At 38.8% G+C, this 21,520-nt stretch overlaps 2 protein-coding genes across 2 annotated transcripts; both read left to right on the plus strand.

Annotated features, from left to right (window-relative positions):
• Positions 1-3,411: 3,411 nt before the first annotated feature.
• On the plus strand, positions 3,412-10,204 carry LOC133865345 (protein argonaute 1). Its single transcript, XM_062301737.1, has 22 exons — positions 3,412-3,558; positions 4,367-5,082; positions 5,176-5,384; positions 5,515-5,664; positions 5,764-5,897; positions 6,151-6,260; positions 6,376-6,482; positions 6,584-6,722; positions 6,836-6,952; positions 7,135-7,242; positions 7,347-7,418; positions 7,504-7,626; positions 7,709-7,874; positions 7,970-8,229; positions 8,366-8,508; positions 8,616-8,678; positions 8,754-8,817; positions 8,941-9,076; positions 9,154-9,227; positions 9,327-9,421; positions 9,595-9,626; positions 9,776-10,204. The coding sequence occupies exons 2-22, from the start codon at positions 4,375-4,377 to the stop codon at positions 9,991-9,993; spliced, it is 3,228 nt and encodes a 1,075-aa protein (XP_062157721.1). The 5' UTR covers positions 3,412-3,558; positions 4,367-4,374; the 3' UTR covers positions 9,994-10,204.
• Positions 10,205-13,488: 3,284 nt separating this feature from the next.
• Positions 13,489-18,576, plus strand: LOC133867207 (sucrose synthase 7-like). The gene is made up of 15 exons (XM_062303919.1): positions 13,489-13,680; positions 13,769-13,901; positions 13,994-14,148; positions 14,415-14,607; positions 14,717-14,835; positions 14,941-15,157; positions 15,531-15,626; positions 15,707-15,880; positions 15,980-16,096; positions 16,368-16,534; positions 16,630-16,854; positions 16,929-17,495; positions 17,570-17,708; positions 17,970-18,148; positions 18,365-18,576. The coding sequence occupies exons 1-15, from the start codon at positions 13,580-13,582 to the stop codon at positions 18,462-18,464; spliced, it is 2,682 nt and encodes an 893-aa protein (XP_062159903.1). The 5' UTR covers positions 13,489-13,579; the 3' UTR covers positions 18,465-18,576.
• The last annotated feature ends 2,944 nt before the right edge of the window (positions 18,577-21,520 follow it).

Genomic DNA, 21,520 nt, shown 5'->3' on the forward strand with positions numbered 1-21,520 from the left:
ATTTTCTTTGATTGGATGGATGTCCATGCCATCTTTAGGAGGTACACCAGCTCAACTCAAGGTGACAGACTGCTTTTTCTTTTTCCTTTTTTCTTTTATTATTATTATTATTATTATTATTATTGTTGTCCTTTTTCTTATTTTGTTACTATAATAAGAAGAAGTCGTGTTGATCACACAACGTAGTTTATTCATTGATAATATATCAATATCTTAAATAAAGCATGATTCAATTTTTAAATAGAAAAAAAATCAATAGTCCTTTGTTAGGTAAAATCTCATCTATTAATATAATTTTATATTCCGTTTGTTTCGATGTAAAATGATTTATGTTGAGACAGATTCCGGTAGGTGACGTGTAGATCAGCAATTCGTCAGGGTATTCCTTATTGTATTTAGAAACAAGAACAAACACTGCGCCGGGGGAATGTCGACAATCCCACTCCGATGTTTAAGTAAGTGTATTGTTTGAGAGTAAATACGCAGAGTAATGTTGGAGAGATTAATCAGCGTACCTCAATATCTGAAGGATCTTTGGTATTTATAGAGATTGAAGAGCAGTTAATCGATTCCTTGGATATGCAGGAATCGGGTGTTGAAGAAAACGTGGCTTTCGAGCGCACGAATACTTCGGGTGCATAACCCCTTATCCCGGGTGCACGATCCTTTATGGCTGACTTCACTGGTGAAGCTCCGGGCGCACAATCCATATTTGCTTCGTGCCCCATGTCCCCTAGATCTCGGGTAATCCTGAAATCTACGCTGGTGTTGGTATCAATTTGTACCGGGGTCGGCTATTCGGGTCGGGTAGTCGGATCGGTTGAACAGGTTAGGCCCTGATGATCTTGGCGGGCTTGGATAGATTAATTTCTCATGAACCGCTTTGGCCCGGTTAGGCGAACCCAACGGGCATTGCGTTCAGGCTGGGCCTGGCTACCGAGGAGGACAGTATTTTCCCTAACAATTTATGTCGTAAAATATTTTCGACGAAATTATTTTTTAGAAACAATAATTTTTTCGAAAATATTTTTCGGCGTTTGACTCGTATGAAAAAATCACAAATGGCAAAAAACAAAATCCAGTAACTGTTGCCGAAATTCTGGCCAGATTCCAGCCGTTCTCTTGCCAGACTCAGGCCAGTTTGGCTAGAATTTGGTCTGCCGAAATTCGATGACGGCGGCCGAATGTCGCCGAATTCCAGCAATGCCAGGATTTTGGCAATCGATGTTATTGCCGAAATTCGACGGCATTAGCCGGATTTCGGCAATCGGATACCAAAATTCGGGACCTTTGATGGTAGATTCAGGCTATCAACAAACTCCAATGTTCGGCGATAGCAGATTCCCTCAAACATGCGGGCAATAATAAATAGTTTAAATTCGAAAAACGGTTTACGGTTTTAATGTTTTTAAAAAATTAAAGAAGCTTTTACGGTCAAACTAAAAATGTTTTTGTTGACCATTATTTTCGCCTCCACTAAACACCATAAAATGCTGAAAACATTTTACGCCGAAACAATCGAAAGATTAGTTGGTACACCGAAGCCATTAAAAATGATAAATTACATAAATTGGGAAAAAGGTTGGAATTATAATACACCCATAATTAGACATTATAACATACGTGCTTGTTGTATAATTACACATTCAATTTTGTTGGTTGGTATCATAAAAAAGAAAAGACAGCAGCAGTTTAAAATACACTATTGTCTTACCATGTGGTTTATATTTATAATGTTTTTTTATTAATATTTTTATGCGAAAGCATTTATAGTTAGAAAAATGTTTTGAATACTATTATAAATTAGTGTGTTACATTAATGGTTTATTTAAAACACAATACGATAATTTGATAGGTTTTGAAGAACTTTAGACCTTAAATTCTAAGAGAATCTTAGATCTTTTAAATTATGACGGAACCTATACCTTTCAAATACAAAATTTGAGATTAATTACCTGCTTACTTTTTATTAATCATTCACGCATATAAATAAAAGAATTATAAAGATAGAATAGGAAATGAACTCCTACTTCTATCATAAAATAAACTCTTAATACAAATAAACTACTTGGAGAAACTCTAACTCTAACTTAGAGAAACCTACTACTAAATTAATTTTTGTACCATAGTGTTAAACTTAGATAAATAACTATAACTATTTTTATTTAATTAAGCTATAATTACTCTAAGATAAACTAACGCAAGTTATGTTACCGTCTTCTACAAGTTGTAGAATTTTACTTTCATAACATAATGTTATAAAAATTATTTTTTTATTTCATAACTTTTTCATGTTGCTGACGTATCATTCCCAACAAACTTTTGGATTAATTATCGTAAAAAAAAAAAATTGTGATTTATAGCATTATTTTTTATTATAACATCTTTTAAATTGACGGCATTGCCAAATAAGTGACAACAAAATTTAATTATTTAATAACCAACTTAATAAATTTATCAGATATTACGTTTCAAAAGAGACCCAGAAGAAAGAAAAAAAAAAAAAGCACTTTTGATGTCTCGCTTTCAACGGAAGTCCAGGTAACGACAAAACACATCACAATACTGTTAAAATCCTTCAAATTACGCACACAAAATTTGGACGGTTGTCTTCAAGTTTAGAGCAAGAGCTAGCAGATCCGACGGTTGCAAATTAAAGCCAATGCATCGGAGAATATTAGCGAAGCGCAAGAAAGAAACTTCTAGAAAGCATCGTCCAATTTTTTTTTTTGTTTAAAAAAAGATTCTTCTGAGAATATCGATGGTGTTAAGTTTACTAATTAAGCTTGATTTAGGCAGCGTTTAGCAATAATAATGCCATTGACCTTTTTCATTGCCACCGTTTCAGCCAATAACGGAGAAGACTGCTCGCAACGTTCCGTTTTGCAAAACCCATACTCGCCCGTATTTAGTACATTGTCGTACAAGGTTACTTTCGTAATCTACCATACACGGTACTACAAAGCAGACGAGCTGCCAGAGGCGACAGGTGTCGGACATCGACAGCGAGTAGAAGACTTATCCGGACCACTGCAAGTAGCGTAATTGGAGGGTTTTCATGCCTTAGTGGTGCTATCGAGACGGGTCGTGGGTCGCGGCCAATCATGTGACAATGCTCCTCATCCCTCGCTACCCTCCACGGCTCCACTCTCGATTTTGTCTGCTTCTGGTTGGGTCCACACTTCGCCATGTCATCATAAAGCCACTCAGAGCCAATGTTCCATCCATGTCAGCGCCACGTGGAAGCTCACAGAAGTTCGTGGGACCTGCCTCCTCGTCCCCACCCACGTAGCCCCACAATCCAGAGTGGAGAGAGCGACGCGTAGTCCAAAAACCCAAAAGCGAGAGAGAGAGAGAGAGAGAGGTGTGGGGATAGAGTTGTCATTTTAGAAATGCCTACCCACTACTTACTTTGCAAGTAAAGAGGGGCAGTGCTTAAATATATTTTTACGTCTCTCTCCTCTTTCTCTCATCTCCTTTTGGATTTTGCTCTCTGAAGTGGAAAGGAGAGGGGGTTTCAGCGGAAGGGGAAGCGGTTTTCCGAGAGCGATTTCTGAGGTAATCTTGGTGGTTTTAGGGTTTTCCATTGCTTTCGATTCGTGAATGTTAGGGCTTGTGCTTGGTTTTTTTTTTTGGTATTTTGATTTGGCTCTATGAAATTTGTTTTTAGTGTATATTTCTGTAGATCTGCTTTGTTTGACTGTGATTGGTGTTGTTCTCACTCGGATCTGTTTGATTTGATTCTATAAAATGGATGGATGGTTTTTTTGTTCTTCTTTCTGGGTTAACTGGTGTTATTGGACTCTGATATTATTTTTTGATCGCTAAAGTGGGATGTGTGTTTTTCTGGGGCTGTGAGTGGGAGTCGGAGGTTAGGGTTTTAGGGGTTTTCCTTTTTGTTTGTTGTACGACGTGACCTTGGATTATTGGGATTTCGCTTTGGGTTGTGTCTGGGATGGCGGAGAGAGATTTTTTTTTTCCTCTTTTCGTTTTTTTTTTTTTTTGAATTTGTTCTTAGGTGTTTCTTCGGGTGATTTCTGTGCACTTTATTGTTTGTGTTCGTTGATAAAAAAAAAAAAGATGTGACACAGCAAGCTCCAAATATATAGGGATAAAACTTGAAATAACGTTGTTTATTTCATTTTAGAGACGGAAATGGTAGAACACGAAGTGTTTTTCCGTAAAGATCTAAGCGTTCTTTTATTGTATTAGATTTTTTGATTGTTCTCTTATGTAATTTACACATTTTTCTTTTGATGATGATGATGATTAGATAGTATCAATGTTGTAGATGGTCTGGGTTTTGTGTCTTTGTGTTGGTTGATGGGGGTCCCTGTGCTAATGTATTATGGTTTTCTGTACTCAGACATCATCATGGTGAGGAAAAGGAGAACTGAGCTTCCTAGTGAGGGCGAAAGCTCTCAGTCTCAGCAGGAAGCCAGTGGGGGTAGTAGTGGTCGGGGTTACCAACAGCGGGCTGCTGAGGGGAGTGCTCCACCCCAGCAGCAACAGGGAGTTGGAGGATACCAAGGTGGTCGGGGTTGGGCCCCGCAAGCAGGCCGGGGTGGTTATGGCGGGGGTTATGGTGGGGGGCGTGGCGGTGGTCGTGGAATGCCACCACAACAGCAGTATGGTGCGGGCCCACCTGAATATCAAGGTAGGGGAAGGGGTGCGCCACCCCAGCAAGGTGGTCGTGGAGGGTATGGTGTTGGTGGCCGCGGCGGCATGAGTGGTGGCCGTGGCGGAGGACCTTCCTCTGGTGGCCCATCCAGACCACAAGATCCCGCCCTGCGCCAAGCAACCCAGGTTACACATTACCCTGGGGTCGTTCCACCTCAGCCGACGCCTTCCGAGGCAAGTTCGTCTACCCGACCACCCGACGTATCTGAAGTGGTCCAGCAGGTTGAGCTACTTGACATCCAAGAAGGAGATTCCAGCCAGCCAATTCAACCTGTGCCACCGTCTAGTAAAGCAATGAGGTTCCCTCAGCGGCCTGGCAAGGGTAGTACTGGAACAAGGTGTATAGTTAAGGCAAATCATTTCTTTGCTGAATTACCAGACAAGGATTTGCACCAGTATGATGTGAGTCATCTCAATACTGGTTCTGTGTGTTCGTGAAATTTTCTTTTCTCCCTTCAATTCAAGTTGATATATTATGTTGTTAATGCATGATAGGTTACTATTACTCCGGAGGTGACATCACGTGGAGTCAACCGTGCTGTAATGGCACAGCTGGTGTCATTGTACAAGGAGACACATCTTGGAAACAGGCTTCCTGCCTATGATGGGCGAAAGAGTTTGTATACTGCCGGGCCCCTACCATTTCAAAATAGGGAGTTCAGAATTACACTTACTGATGAAGATGACGGAACTGGTGGACCAAGGTTCATATTTGAGTGTCCTTTTATCCTTTTGTTCTTTTCTTTTCTTCTTTTCATAGTTTTTCATATTCTCCTGTTACTTGTCAAAATATATTCTCCTGTGTTTATAATGACGTTCTTTTTGTTGTTGCAGGAGAGAGAGAGAGTTTAAAGTTGTTATAAAATTTGCTGCACGTGCGGACCTGCACCATTTAGGACTCTTTTTGCAGGGTCGGCAAGCCGATGCTCCACAGGAAGCCCTTCAAGTTCTTGATATTGTCCTGCGGGAATTGCCTACTACTAGGTACTAAATCTGATTTTTTCCTTTTGTATTTAACTAATTTATAACACATCTGCAGTTTATTGAAATGTTGTAGTGTTAATATTATGTGATTAATCATAGGTACTCTCCTGTGGGTCGATCATTTTATTCCCCTGATCTGGGGAGAAGGCAGTCATTGGGTGAGGGGTTGGAGAGTTGGCGTGGCTTCTATCAAAGTATTCGTCCAACGCAGATGGGACTGTCTCTGAATATTGGTGTGTAATGTATTTCACTAACCATTTGTTTAGTTTTTGTTATATTTTCTTTCTTCGGTTCATATCCTATTTTCAATTTGTCCCCCTTTTTCTTTTCTTTTTTTCCCCTCTCTCTCTCTCTCTCTCTCTCTCTCTCTCTTTAAATTTTCCTTTTCCTTTATGGTTTTTAGTTGATATACAGTATTCTAGTTTCTTATGTTTCCTCGGTATATCTCGTATTGCTGTTGTGGTGGCAATTTCACCAATTTTGCAGATATGTCTTCTACCGCATTCATTGAGCCACTACCAGTAATTGAATTTGTCGCAGAGCTGCTGAATCGGGAAGTTACTTCCAGGCCATTGTCAGATGCGGATCGCATAAAGGTTAGAGTTTGTTTGTTGCTTTAGGCTATGTTATGTAGTTTTTACATGGTCAATGTTGCTGTTAAAGTTATATGTTATGAGGTCTTTTGATTGTTGCTTTAATTTTGTTTAACAGATCAAAAAGGCTTTGCGAGGAGTCAAAGTTGAGGTTACACACCGTGGAAATATGCGCAGAAAGTACCGTATATCAGGTTTAACATCGCAGGCCACACGAGAGCTGACGTATGTATCAATTTTTTATGTTCCGCCCCCTCTTTTCCCATAATTTGGTAATAGTTGGAAAACAAACTTGTTTCTTTAATACTGTTTGTTAATTCTTCTAGTTTTCCGGTTGATGAAAGAGGTACACTGAAATCTGTTGTTGAGTACTTCTACGAAACCTATGGTTTCGTTATTCAACATACACAGTGGCCTTGTTTGCAAGTGGGGAATCAACAACGACCGAATTATTTGCCAATGGAGGTAAAGACATAATTATAAGCTTCATTCTTCATATATGAATGGATATCCATTACTAATGGTTATGTATTCAACTTATATGGATATGAATGCTAGTAAGTTTCTGTTCAATTTAGGTTTGCAAGATTGTTGAGGGTCAGAGGTACTCCAAGAGATTGAATGAGAAACAAATTACTGCTTTACTGAAGGTGACCTGCCAGCGTCCTCATGAAAGGGAGCGGGATATAATGCAGGTTGGTTTGTGTGGAAATTGTGTTCTATTTGCCCTTAAGTGTGTGTTTTGCTTGGTTTTTCTGTCATATTTTCCTTTTTTCTTTAATTGCAGAGGTGGTGTTTTGTGTCTAATGACACTTTTGATGTAACAACTTTTGTGGAACCCTCGTATTCTAATGTGTTCAGTTTTCTGACCTTTCAGACGGTTCGTCACAATGCTTACCATGAGGATCCTTATGCGAAGGAGTTTGGAATCAGAATAAGTGAGAGGCTTGCTTCAGTTGAGGCTCGCATTCTTCCAGCACCATGGGTATTATATCTGTATCCCTTTACCATATGTTCTTTCAATTTTATCCAGCCACCTTTATGAGCCTCAATATTATTGTTATACTAAATGCTTTTTGCATTGTGCAGCTGAAATATCATGATACAGGCAGAGAAAAGGATTGCTTGCCCCAAGTTGGGCAATGGAATATGATGAATAAGGTATTTTCTAAAATTAGAATTATTTTTGAAATGGAATATCTTAGTACGAATATGTAGTAAAAAAAATAGGTATGTTTTATTGCAGAAAATGGTCAATGGGGGAACAGTTAACAATTGGATCTGCATAAACTTTTCGCGGAGTGTGCAAGACAGTGTGGCCCGTGGATTTTGCCAAGAACTTGCGCAAATGTGTTTCACTTCTGGCATGGTATGGTGTTTGAAAGACTTGTTTTTGTTGGTAGTATTTGTCAATTGTTTTATCTCTTAACATTTGATTATGTGTTATGTAGATATTTAATCATGAACCAGTGCTTCCACCTTTGAGTGCCCGTTATGATCAGGTGGAGAGAGTCCTGAAAACTCGGTATCATGATGCCATGACTAAACTCCAGCCTCAGAGAAAGGAGCTTGACCTGCTTATCGTTATTTTGCCGGATAACAATGGGTCTCTTTATGGTAGGAAACTTGATTTGTTATTAACCACATTTGCTTCTAGAAACTGTTTCTGGTCTTGTGGCCCACTTTTTTAAATGTTTTGATTTCTTTGGCAGGTGATTTGAAACGAATCTGTGAGACAGATCTTGGGCTTGTTTCTCAGTGTTGTTTGACAAAGCATGTCTTTAAGATGAGCAAACAATATTTGGCAAACGTGGCATTGAAGATAAATGTCAAGGTGGGAGGAAGGAATACTGTGCTTGTTGATGCAATATCAAGGCGTATTCCTTTAGTCAGTGACCGCCCTACTATTATTTTTGGTGCTGATGTTACCCATCCTCATCCAGGAGAGGATTCAAGCCCATCAATTGCAGCGGTCTGTTATTAAGTTAATTACTGTGCTTAGTTTGTTTATGCTTTTAATTATGTTATTCCATACTTGTATATCTTTAACTGTTTCAAATGTTTTTTTAATAACCAGCATAACATGATAATTTGACTTTGAACCCCAGGTTGTGGCCTCTCAAGACTGGCCAGAAGTCACCAAGTATGCTGGTTTAGTCTGTGCTCAAGCCCATCGACAAGAGCTGATTCAAGATCTCTTCAAGACATGGCAGGATCCTGTAAGAGGGACAGTGTCCGGTGGCATGATCAAGTATGATTGAGCCCCCCTCTCTCTAATTTGGTCAATAGCTTTTTTTTTTTTTGGAGGGGAACTTTTACGGCCTAGGTTTGAGTTGTTTTTGTTGCTTTTTCATACAGGGAGCTACTCATGTCTTTCAGGAGAGCAACTGGGCAAAAACCACAACGCATCATATTTTACAGGTATTGTAATGTTTTCATGTTACTGCTTTCTAGATACTTTTTCTTGCTATCTAATGAAGTATATATTATTTGCAGGGATGGTGTGAGTGAAGGGCAGTTCTATCAAGTTTTGCTGTATGAACTAGATGCTATCCGTAAGGTGGGGTTATAAGCATTTCAGTCTTCTGTCCTCCCCCCCCCCCCCCCCCCCCCAATCTTTGTGTTGAAGTTGGAATATACTGGGGTCGTACCTGTCCATCTTACCTGTTTAGCATTTTCTTAGGCATGTGCGTCTTTGGAGCCAAACTATCAGCCTCCGGTGACTTTTGTTGTGGTTCAGAAGCGTCATCACACGAGATTGTTTGCCGACAACCATCGTGACCACAGTGCAGTTGATAGAAGCGGAAACATATTGCCTGGTAATTGATTTTTTTTGAAATTTGTATTTTTGTTGCAAAGATTTTATTTTTGTGATGCTGAACTATTTTTGATACAGGTACTGTTGTAGACTCTAAAATTTGTCACCCGACTGAATTTGATTTCTACCTTTGTTCTCATGCTGGTATTCAGGTACGACTCTAATATATTTTCTGATAGTTTGCATTCACTTATTGGTGTGGTTAAGGATGAGGATTTTAATTCTAGTGTTGCACCTATCATGTCAAACAGGGTACAAGTCGTCCAGCTCATTACCATGTGCTTTGGGATGAAAACAAGTTTACAGCTGATGGGCTGCAGTCCCTTACCAATAACCTTTGCTACACGTAATCCCTTGATGGCCCCTTAATAGCAGATTACTATCATAATAATGGTTCTTATAATTTTTATGCGCCATCACATTTGAGGCTAAATGAGACTTTGGTTTTGGCGATTATCATTTTCGTTTTGATTTCCTATTCTTAAAAATGTTAATTTTCTTTTCTTTCCTTTTTTCCAGATATGCAAGGTGCACTCGCTCTGTTTCCATTGGTGAGCTCTCTTTCCCTCTCACGCGTGGTACACACATAGAAGCATGCATGTAGATTATTGCATGTGCAGGCTTGTACAGGTTTGCAGTTTGGACATGGGTGCATATTTTTATCTTGTGCTGATGCTTGATTTTTTGTTTGATTTGGCAGTGCCTCCGGCGTACTATGCCCATCTTGCGGCATTTCGAGCTCGGTTCTATATGGAGCCAGATCCATCAGATACTGGTTCAATGACAAGTGGTGCACCTCCCGGACGAGGTGGCATGGGCGGAGCAGGTCGAGGTACGCGGGCACCCGGTCCGAGTTCTGCTGTGAGACCGCTACCTGCACTCAAGGAGAATGTTAAAAGGGTTATGTTCTACTGTTAGGCTAGTGGGTCCCTGGCGGAGGTCAACTATATCGTTTTTGTTAAAATACTGGTTAAATCGTTCTGTTATTTTGTCAAAACTTAGTTTGCAGTTTTTCGATTTGCCTGGATAAACCTAATGCTTCAGACTATTTGCTAATTAATGTTCTAGAATTTCTACTTGGGTTGCGCCCTAATGTCTGTTTTTTATTTTAAGGAGATTGAATTACTTATATGCTGTTTTAGACCTTAACTAACCCCTTGTGGTGTTAGGTGCGTGCTCCTGAATTACACAAGCATTGATTGGATCTAGCTTGTTTTCTCTCTTTTGGTTATCCACCTCCCTTGGTGTATGTGATGGTGGTTGTGCCTTCTAAGGAACTATTCAGCTAGAATTGATTGCACTTGCCTTTGGATGCATTTTTATTTATTCATAACTTCATCCTCAAATCAAATATGGCTTTGCAGTTAACACCTTAGCAGTTTCTCCTACCGTTCATTTGGTTCTTAGAAAGAGACATTAATTGGCGCTTGGGTCTCACCTTTTCAGCATAAGACCAATCTATTACCCTTAAAACTTCATGTTGTGTTTGATTCAGTGTTAGTGTTTTTGTTCGAAAGAAAATTTCAGTTGCAATTATTTTTCATTAATGCTATTTTTGTTTTGACATTAAATGGTTTTCGTCATAAATTGGTTTCAAGGAAGTCATTTTATTTTTCGTTGAAAGTATTTCTGGGTGTTTAGCGTGTACTGAAAATTACAAATATTTTTAATATTTTTATTCGATCATATTAATTTATAAAAATTAATTTTTATTCAAAATATATAAATATTAATGTAAAATAATATAAAAATTACCGGTGACGAGATTCCGTCACTGACCGATAGGATTTTGGCTATTATAGCTAGAATTTAAGATAAAGGCCGAAATTCGGACAGTTTCATCGGAATTCAGGTTGGTCGGATTCCGGTAAAAGTGACCGGATTCTTGTCAAAACTGTCAGAATCTGGCACAGAACGGTCAGAATCTTGCCAGAACAGTTGGAATCCAGCCAGTAGGTCAGATTCGGCAGTTCTGGCCAAATCTCGGCTAGTTGGAAGGGTTCTGGCTGGGATTTTCTAGCCAAATCTGTTCGGCCGTTCTGGCCAAATCCGGCCCGTTCTGGCCAAATTCCGGCCAGATGGCCGGAACACGACCAGAATAGTCGTCGGAATCTGGGCTGATCGGATTTCGGAGAAGATAGCTGGATTTCGTCGCCGGATTCTGGCGATATTGACCGGATGTTGTCGGATTTCGGTACAGGCAAGATTTCGGTGATGGTCGACGGCTTGAACGTGAAGGTTAACTGTGTCGTTTAAAAAGAGTCGAATGCGTCTGACGTCTTCGGAAAATGATTTACGCTTTTGAAAAGCGTAAATCATTTTTCGAAATTTACTAAGCATTTTTGGTCAAACAAAAATTATTTTTCGGCTGACTATTATTTTTGCACTTACCAAACACCGAAAAATGCCGAAATCATTTTTTAGAAATCATTTTCCACCAAACAAACGAAGCATAAGTTTATTGATTTTTTATCTCTTAATTTTCTGAGAGGCTTTTTGAGAAGGTTTTGAATTTGAAGTGGTTTCCAATTCTGAGTTGCGTGGCAAATGACATGTTTGAAACATGATTGCAACTATCATGACCATTTCATGCAACATTATTGAAACTGTTTTTGAAAAATGTTCCACGCCAAAATAGTTGTTTATTCTAAGTCCCAAATGGCTCAAGCAATTCGATCATTAGTTTATTTTGTATTTTCTGTTTTGCTAAATCGCACAAGGTCAAACTTTGTTTTTACGAAAAACTAATAAATTTATCCTCAAATAAAAATAAATAAATAAAAGAAAAAGATTTGGGGTGGGGTAGTAGGTCACCCCCAAGTGCTACCAACCTACAACCCCCTTTGCCCGATTATGTATGGGGTAGCTCGGCTACCGACCACCCCCAGCCAATTTTTTTTATTTTTATTTTTTATTTTTTATTTTTTATTTCTTAATAATTTCTTATTTGAGGGTAAATTTGTAACCAAGGACTCTGTAGAAAAAATGGCCATAATTTGTGTGGAAGATCACTTTGTTACAAAGGTATACCAGATGGGTTTATAAGTTTATAGGAAAATTGTACTATTAGCATATGTGGTTGGCTTAAATTATAAATTAATTTTTGTGGTATTAAAATTAATTCAGAAATTTCTGTGGTTAACCGAATTTACAAATCCCTCATGAGAGTCAAATTCAGTTAAAATTTTTGAAGGTACCAAGCTAACGCCAATAAGATGGCAGACGTGTATCAGTCTTAATAAAAAAAATATAAATAAATAAAACTTTAAAATTATTTTTTTAAAAAAAAAGGAAAAAGGAAACCGGCCCCAGCCAATGGGGGTGGCGGCCCATTCCTCCTTCCAATTTTTTTGAAATAGTTTTTAAGTTTTATTTATTTATATTTTTAATATATTTATATTTTTTTTATTAAGAGTGACATGTGTCGGAATTTGATTCTAAGGAGCGACTTAAAAATTAGGCTAATCACAGGGATCTTTGAATCAATTTTGATACCACAAGAAGTGATTTGAAATTTAGGCCAACCACATGGACCAATGATGCTATTTTTCCTAAGTTTATTTTGAAACCACATGAATTTATTGATTACAAAATCAAACAATATGGACCAATTTAACAAATTATCCTTGTTTTTAAGCTTGTTTGTTGAACTAGGGAACATTTTTTCTTTAATTTTTTTTTTTTTAATTTTTAATTTTTTTTTAAACTAGGGGACTTTTGAGTATTGGTTAATTCGGTATAACAATTGACAGTGTGTGAGTAGCTTGATTATATTTATAAACGTCACAAAAAGAGGTTAGCATGGAATCAAACAATAGTTTCTCCAAAGCGGGTTCAAGAAATTTCCTTGAATCGAGTCTATTAAACTAACATGTATCCAAAATGTATATGATTCTCACATCCACATTAATAAAAATAAAAATAAAAAATAAAATAAAAATAAAAATCTCAAATGTATTTTCAATAGAGCATCGTCAGAATCACATATTTTTTTTTGAACACATGTCAACTTAATAGACTGGACGGAAAGAAAATTCTTCCAACCGAGTTTAGAGGAAAATTTTGTCCGACAAAACTTGTAACCAATATGAAGATGTAGAACGTAGTAATTAAGAGGGCAACCTTTCAAGTTTCAAAATCATGGACGTCCAAAAGGAGCCGCCATAACAGCGTGCAATTTTCAGAAGGGAAGAAGGAAAGGAAAGAATAAAAATGACTTAATCCATCAGAAAGAACAACCATAAATTCCTCAAAATTCTTTCCCTCCCCTTTCAAAGATATTGCAGGAAAAGGCAGATCTAAATTTGCTTCCACCAATCACAAATTCCTTGCTTTTCAGTCTCTCTATCCCACAAATGACACCAATGAATGTTCTTTCTCTCAACAAGCACTTCTCTATAAATACATCAACACAAAAAACAACATACAAAACAACTTTCTGACTTCTAAAACTTTCTGTTTTCCAAGAGAATCTTGTGCTTATTTCATTTTTTTTTCGGCTAAAATGGCTTCCGGGCAAGTCCTCAAGCGATCGGATTCAATTGCAGATAGCATGCCGGATGCATTGAGGCAGAGCCGGTATCATATGAAAAGATGCTTTGCTAGGTAATCTCTGATACATTATTTCTCATTCAATTGGTTGATTTGCATGCAAAACTTGACCATCTTTTGTTACCTTGTGGTGCAAGAAAAGGTTTGTCGCCTCAGGGAAAAGGTTACTGAAACTACAGCAAATAATGGAGGAAATGGAGCAATCAATAGAAGACAAGAATGAAAGAAGCAAGGTCTTGGAGGGCTTACTTGGTTACATCCTGACTTCCACCAAGGTACTCTCTTCAGTCTTCATTACCTCTCCGTTTCATGCACACCCACAAGTGCTAAAAAGACCAACTTTTTTTTCCCTCTGAAAACTATGCAGGAAGCAGCTGTTGTTCCACCATATGTTGCTTTTGCTGTAAGACCCAACCCTGGATTTTGGGAATTTGTTAAGGTGAACGCTGAGGATCTGTCAGTGGACGGTATCGCTACTTCAGAATACTTGAAATTTAAAGAAATGATCTTTGACGAGAACTGGTAATTCGGTTTGCAATGACTTGAAAACTTTGTTATGTATAGTTTCTTGAAAAAAGTGGGGCTGCCATGGCCTATTAGTAGTTTCGTCTCTGTTTATATATATGTTTTAAGGCTTAACAACTAGACTCGCCCCTATTAAAATTAGGCTTGACCTCTCATTCATACTTTGGCATGACAGTACAGTTTTGCCTCGAGCAAGTTTTTTACTTTTAACATGGTCTTTCATCTTGTTGATAAAAAATTGCTGATTGTGATCTGATGTGTAGGGCAAACGATGAAAATGCTTTGGAGATAGATTTTGGAGCCATGGACTTTTCCACTCCCCGCATGGCACTTTCTTCTTCTATTGGAAATGGGGTGGGATTCATCTCAAGATTCATGACCTCAAGGCTACATGGTAGCTGTGATGGTGCAAAGCCATTGCTCGACTATTTACAAGCACTAAATCATCATGGAGAGGTACAAACATGGTTCAAAAGCAAACCCAGAAATGGAAGAAAGCAATTACTTAGAAAAGATTGTGGCTAGAAACTTAATGACAATAATCCATGTTGCTCCAATTTTGCAGAGTCTTATGATAAATGGAACTGTAAATACAGTGTCTATGCTTCAAAATGCCCTGGTTGCTGCTGAAGTATTCGTGTCTGGGCTCCCCAAAGACACACCATTTCAAAATTTTGAACAGAGGTCACCATTATTTTCTATGTTCAAGAAGCCAAAAAAAATGTTTTCTCATAAATTCCATAGATATTGGATAGTACACCCTTCAATTCTGTATTACTTTTCTGGCAGGTTTAAAGAGTGGGGCTTCGAGAAAGGATGGGGAAGTACTGCAGAAAGGGTTAAGGAGACAATAAGGATACTTTCTGAGGCACTCCAAGCACCAGACCCCGAAAAATTGGAGTTGCTCTTTAGCAGGCTGCCCACCATTTTCAACATTGTAATCTTCTCTCCTCATGGCTACTTTGGTCAGTCAGATGTTCTCGGACTGCCTGATACTGGCGGCCAGGTATATAATGCATCCAAGCATCATTATTCAATAACAAATAACAATGATAATATGACTAATCACCATGGAAAAACCTTGTACAATTATTGACTAATGTATCAAGTTTCCCTGTTGTTAACTTAAATATAGGTGGTTCACATTCTGGATCATGTAAAAGCTTTAGGGTTTGTTCGGATTTGCAAACGCAGTTCACCTACGATTTAAACATACATATTTTTCTACGTTGTTAAACTGCAATTTTTTTAAAAATGCACTCCCAAACGATACATTTTTCATACTTTTTGCCTGTTAAATCGCAGAACCAAACGGATTCTTGACCAAAACACAGATCTTGACTAATGTATCGAGTTTCCCTCTTGTTAACTTAATATAGGTGGTTTACATTTTGGATCAAGTAAGAGCTTTAGAAGAAGAACTGCTCCTCAGAATTAAGCAGCAAGGTCTTGTTGTGAAGCCTCAGATTCTTGTGGTGAGCTATAATAAACAAAGGATTGTAGGAAATGCTTTGGAGATAGTTTTGTGCTTCACTTTCTTAATTTTATTTCACAGGTAACAAGACTTATACCAGAGGCTCGAGGGACAAAGTGCAACCAGGAGCTAGAGCCTATAGTTGACACTAAGCACTCTCACATCCTTAGAGTCCCATTCATGACAGAGAATGGAGTTCTCCGGCAATGGGTTTCCCGTTTTGACATCTACCCTTACCTTGAGAGATTTGCACAGGCATATTTTTCTATCAGTCTTACCATTTTTTTTCTCAATGGATTTTTTCAACAAAAATTTCTTATTCTAACCTTCTCCCTTTCTGCTTCTCATCACTAGGATGCTACTGCTAAGATCCTTGAGCGCATGGAATGCAAACCGGACCTCGTCATTGGGAACTACAGTGATGGAAACTTGGTCGCATCTTTGATGGCTAGCAAACTTGGAATAACTCAGGTCTAATCCTTTTCTTTCAGATTTCTTTTTCAAACACCTTTTTTTTTTTTTTGATGACATGGAAACTCCTTCAAGTTAAAATTGAGTATCAGTTGAGTGAGGACTCGAACAGCTCAAACAGCTGGTCTCGTGGTAGTAACCAAACAAGTCGACCATTTGAGCCGACCCTCGTGGGGTTTTTTCAAACTTTTATCTTTGTTAGACTAAACAAGCTTCAATTCCCCTAGTTTTGAAGCACTTGAATCTAAAATTTGACATGTTCCAAACCCAGGGAACTATTGCTCATGCTTTAGAAAAAACCAAGTATGAAGATTCAGATGCCAAATGGAAGGACTTGGATCCCAAGTACCACTTTTCATGTCAGTTCACAGCTGACATAATCTCAATGAATGCAGCCGATTTTATCATAACAAGCACATATCAAGAAATTGCTGGAAGGTTAGACTTTTTTGCATTTCTATCTTGAATACAATCACACGACTAACATCAACTGTTTATGTTGTTAACTAGAGAAATGTGAATTAATTTTTCAGTAAGGATAGGCCTGGACAGTATGAAAGCCATACAGCATTTACCATGCCAGGACTTCATCGGGTAGTCTCAGGCATCAATGTCTTTGATCCAAAGTTCAACATTGCCGCCCCTGGGGCTGACCAATCTGTTTACTTCCCCCACACTGAGAGACACAGGCGGTTAACCCCTTTTAGCCCTGCCATTGAAGAACTACTATACAGTAAGGGGGATAACGAGGAGCACATGTAAGTCTAATGTCTCTTGGTTCCATTTAATTACTATAACAACACTGAAACTAAAATTAATATGCCTGGAACAGAGGATATCTGGCAGACAGGAAGAAACCAATCATCTTCTCGATGGCAAGACTCGATACAGTGAAGAACATTACAGGACTGGCAGAATGGTATGGAAAGAACACGCGGCTGAGAAGCTTGGTAAATCTTGTAGTTGTAGCAGGATTTTTTGATCCATCGAAATCAAAGGACAGAGAAGAAATAGCAGAAATAAAAAAGATGCATGCCTTGATAGAGAAATACCAACTCAAGGGTCAGATCAGATGGATAGCAGCTCAAACTGATAGATATCGAAATGGAGAGTTGTACCGCTGTATTGCAGATACAAAGGGAGCTTTTGTACAGCCTGCTCTGTATGAGGCTTTCGGCCTGACAGTCATTGAGGCGATGAACTGTGGATTACCCACCTTTGCAACAAACCAAGGAGGCCCAGCAGAGATTATCGTTGATGGGATCTCAGGCTTTCATGTTGACCCCAACAATGGTGATGAATCGAGCAACAAGATTGCTGATTTCTTTGACAAATGCAAGATCGATGCTGAATATTGGAACAAGATGTCAAAAGCTGGTCTCAAGCGTATATATGAATGGTAATTGTATTATGCCAGGATATAGAGAGAACCATGTGAATTTTCTTTTATATCTGGTTGTTCTTTCCTTGCAGCTACACATGGAAGATTTATGCAAAGAAGGCGCTGAACATGGGAACAATCTATGGATTCTGGAGGCAGTTGAACAAGGAGCAGAAGCTAGCTAAGCAAAGATACCTCCACATGTTCTACAATCTCCAATTTAGGAAACTGGTGAGTTTTGACAATTATTTTGGGATTAATGCTATTTAGTTGACTACTACAACTGTTGTACAACTAGGATGATTTGACAGTGAAAAATAATCTTTAGATCAACAAGAGCTTATAAAAAGAAAAAACCGAAGGTTGATTTTCACTGCTAAGTTATTTTAATCGTATGACAATCGTATAACAATCTATTAAATAAGATTTATTTATTTTGAAAATATTCGAATCATAGACAATTTATACTAAGCAATACTTATTGTGGCACAGGCAAGGAATTTGCCAATCCCAATCGAAGAACCCCAACATGAACAACCAACAGCAGCGCCAGTAACTGCACCCAAACAACCAGCAACAAAGGAGCCAAGTGCACCCGGACAACCAACACCAGAAGGCATGCCCAAACCTCGAGGGCCAACATTGCCAGTTGAACCTCGGCCAACACCAAGGCATGTCGTCCACTCTCAGACAAACTATAAACTTGCTGAAAACAAAAGTTGCTTGATTTTCTATTTAGTCATTCTAGTATCTTGCTGCAAACTTCTTCCCATTTTGCATGTTTTTCAGTGCAGATTTGACTCTGACACAGTTAAATATACATTAAAACCCATCAGATTGTTTTTAGAATCTTTGTTTAACTCAAAAGTGGTTCATTTTTTTCACAGGATTGCAGTAGGCTGCCCTTGGAGTTGGTGGTCCTTCGTTCTTGTTGTTTTCTTTATAATTTATTACTTCATAATAAGGTTGTATCGTCTATTCATATAGCCTTGCTGAAAGTAAGATGAAGTGATAAGAAAGATCACTCAAATTTCTCAATTTGTAAAAGTCTATTTATAATAATAAGATGCAAAGATGTCTTTGCAGCATTCTTTCTCTATGAGACAAGTTCATTTTAGAGATATTATTTGCTTTGCCTGCAATGGAGGGTGCCTAATTTGTACACATTCCATTCCATCACCAGAGTATATACTTAAATTGCAGATAACAAATTCTAAACTCCAAAGGGAAGAAAAAGGGAAGAGAGATTATTTCTAACCGTTGGATGTTTTGAAAGAGCTCTCTTCCTCTATTTCTAATGCGTAGAGCTCCATGGGCTTCCATTGGATGTTTAATCCAGATGTTCACGAGTTCTAATAGAAGAAATAAAACCCTCAGTGAAAATTGAAGCGAATGCTTGCTAAACCATGAAAAGTCCATGCTTCCAGAGTTGAAGTGAAACACTAGCCTTTGTTTTTTCTTTCTCAGAACATGGTACAAAGACACCAAAACAAAACGACACAGAACAGAAAAAATCATGAAAGCACATACAGGGGAAGAAGAAGAATTGGGGAACCTAAAGGAAAACATAAAAGAGGAAATGCTTTCACTCTTGCCTATCGAAGCAGCTCATCTAATGAGATTATGCATCAATGAATGAAAGCAGTAACCTCTATCAAATCACCATCAATTGAGGTGACCATGTTTTAAGTAGTATAACGTGTTAAAAAAGGAGTGCCAAAAAAAAAAAAAAAAGCTCTCTGGCGATTTCCGATTCCTGAGTGCAGAGGGCAAGGGCTAGGCGTCTTCGTGTGGAGGAGGAGGGAAGCCCCTGTTTCCCTCCTCCCAAGGTTTTTCTTTTTGGTTGTTTTTGCTTGTAGTTTACGATGGGTGTTTTCTTCTCTCTTGGGGTGAAGTCGGCCCTTATAGGAGAAGGTGTTTTCTTTTTCTCGTCCTGTTCTGGGACGGAGAAGTAGTTTTATTGTTTTGGTTATAGCTTCTTCTCTTGGTTCGGTGGGACGATTTTGGAGGAGGATTTTTCCTTTAAGCAAGCACCGGGCTTGATTCAGTGGGTTTTTCCGGGTTGATGCGTGGAGTCCGGTGCCGATTATGTACCAGATTGGGTCTTCCTTGGGCATCAAGTGGATGTCCTGAGTAATAGATGGATCCTGCAAAGCATAGATAATTGTTTGGAAATCTCCTTCGATAATAACCTGTGAGAGATTCAAAGAGACAGCCAAGGAGATGGCCAATTGAGCCGCAAGGGCTTCCCCCATATTTGGTTGGCAGGGGGGTTGATGATGGAAGCCGTTTTAATGATTTGCTGTTATGGGCCTACTAGATGGGTCAACTAGGAATACTCCTTGGACAGCAGCAGCCCATAGTAACAAAAGAGAGGCAGCCCATGGAAATAGAAGGAATTACATTGCAGAGGGGATATTCACCTAGCTTCGAGAATGAGTCCACCTCATCTATGTTATTTACTGTTTTAGCCATGTAACGATGCCTAGAAGCATCTTTTCATTTTATTCCTTTAGTCGTGTAATTGGAGGGAGAGCTGGCAATCGGTTAGAATATATTCTAACCGCTTGGCCTATTAAAGGAAGGGGGAGGGTAGTCAGCAAAGGGGACGAGAATTCAGAGTATTTCCATTGTAACTCGAGAGATCGGGCCTCTCTAAGAGCCCTCCTCAATATTCAGTACCATTTATCCTCATTTTAGCTTGCCATTTTACCTTTCCTTAAGAAAAACCCTTACAATTGCCCTTGATGATTGCGGCATACGGCTGATTGAGCTGAGAAATTGTCCCGAATGGTAGTATCAAAGTTTATTTTGTATGAAGACTGAGGAGGAAGAAGCCATTTTTCAATAACTGGAAAAGGGCTAAGAGAAAACCAAGCCTGTGAATGTTCCTTAGCCACTTTATTGATCTGACAAGATAAAGATAAAGCATTGAGAGAAATACCGTCATGGTAAGCCTTGTTCCGAGAAGTCCATAAATAATCACATGCCACTGCAGCAAAAATTTGAAAATAATGATGTTCGTCCATAGGAATATGCAAGTATTTCCTAGGAGTGAGAATCACCTTAATCCAATCCACATTTGATGGAAAAGCAGGAACCGTAGTATCAATCGGCCAGGGGGAAAGATGCCAAATTATCCGAGCAAAAGTGCAACGAAAAAACAGATGGGATAGAGAATCCTCCCCATGATTGCATAATGGACAGGAGGCTATAGAGTCCGGCAAAATGAAAAGAGAATTTAAGAGCTCCCTAGTAGGAAGGATATTCCAAGCAATTTTTCAGAGGAAGAGTCTCAAACGATCATTTAGCTTTAAGCTCCAGAGATTTTTCCAAAAGGAGGAGGAAACACCATCCAAAGCAGGAAGGGCAGGCTGGGATTCCTGAAGCTGAAGATAGGCAGATTTCGTAGAAAATTTGCCGGAGGTAGAAAAATTCCAAAAATAACAGGTCTGAGTATTGAGAGAAATATGAATTTTTGAAATCTCCAAAACCGAGACATCATCAAAGATTGAATGAAAGGCATTGAGATTCCATTTCTTTGTGCCAATCTGGATAAAATCCGAGATAAAACCCACCGGCTGCTCCTTGTTATTTGGAAACTTTGCTTTAGGGAGAAAAGATGGTAGAGTAGGAACCCGTGCAATAGTCCAGATAGGAAAATCCGAAGAGATTGAGACTTGGAGACAGGCACTAGCAATAAGCAAAGGTTTACATTTCTAAATACCTTTTCACAGCCAAGAAAAAGATGGGGCAGGGGGGCGGAGAAAAAATTCCCATAAGGAATATATTTCTTTGTCAACTGTTGAACCCAGACTTTATGGCCCTGATTTATAAATGTCCAACCAAGTTTTGTCAGAAGAGCTAAATTGGTAGACTTCATAGTTCGAATCCCCAAACCACCTTTATTCCTAGGGAGACAAATGGAACACCAAGACTTTAAGAGATAAATTCCTGGATTTATCACGGGGAAAACCTCACCAGAAATTTTTAAAATGGCGATCAAGCGATAAACACAGGGAATCGGGCAGAAGAAAGGTGCT

Source organism: Alnus glutinosa, chromosome 4 (assembly GCF_958979055.1).
Source record: "Alnus glutinosa chromosome 4, dhAlnGlut1.1, whole genome shotgun sequence".
Classification (NCBI taxonomy): Eukaryota; Viridiplantae; Streptophyta; class Magnoliopsida; order Fagales; family Betulaceae; genus Alnus; species Alnus glutinosa.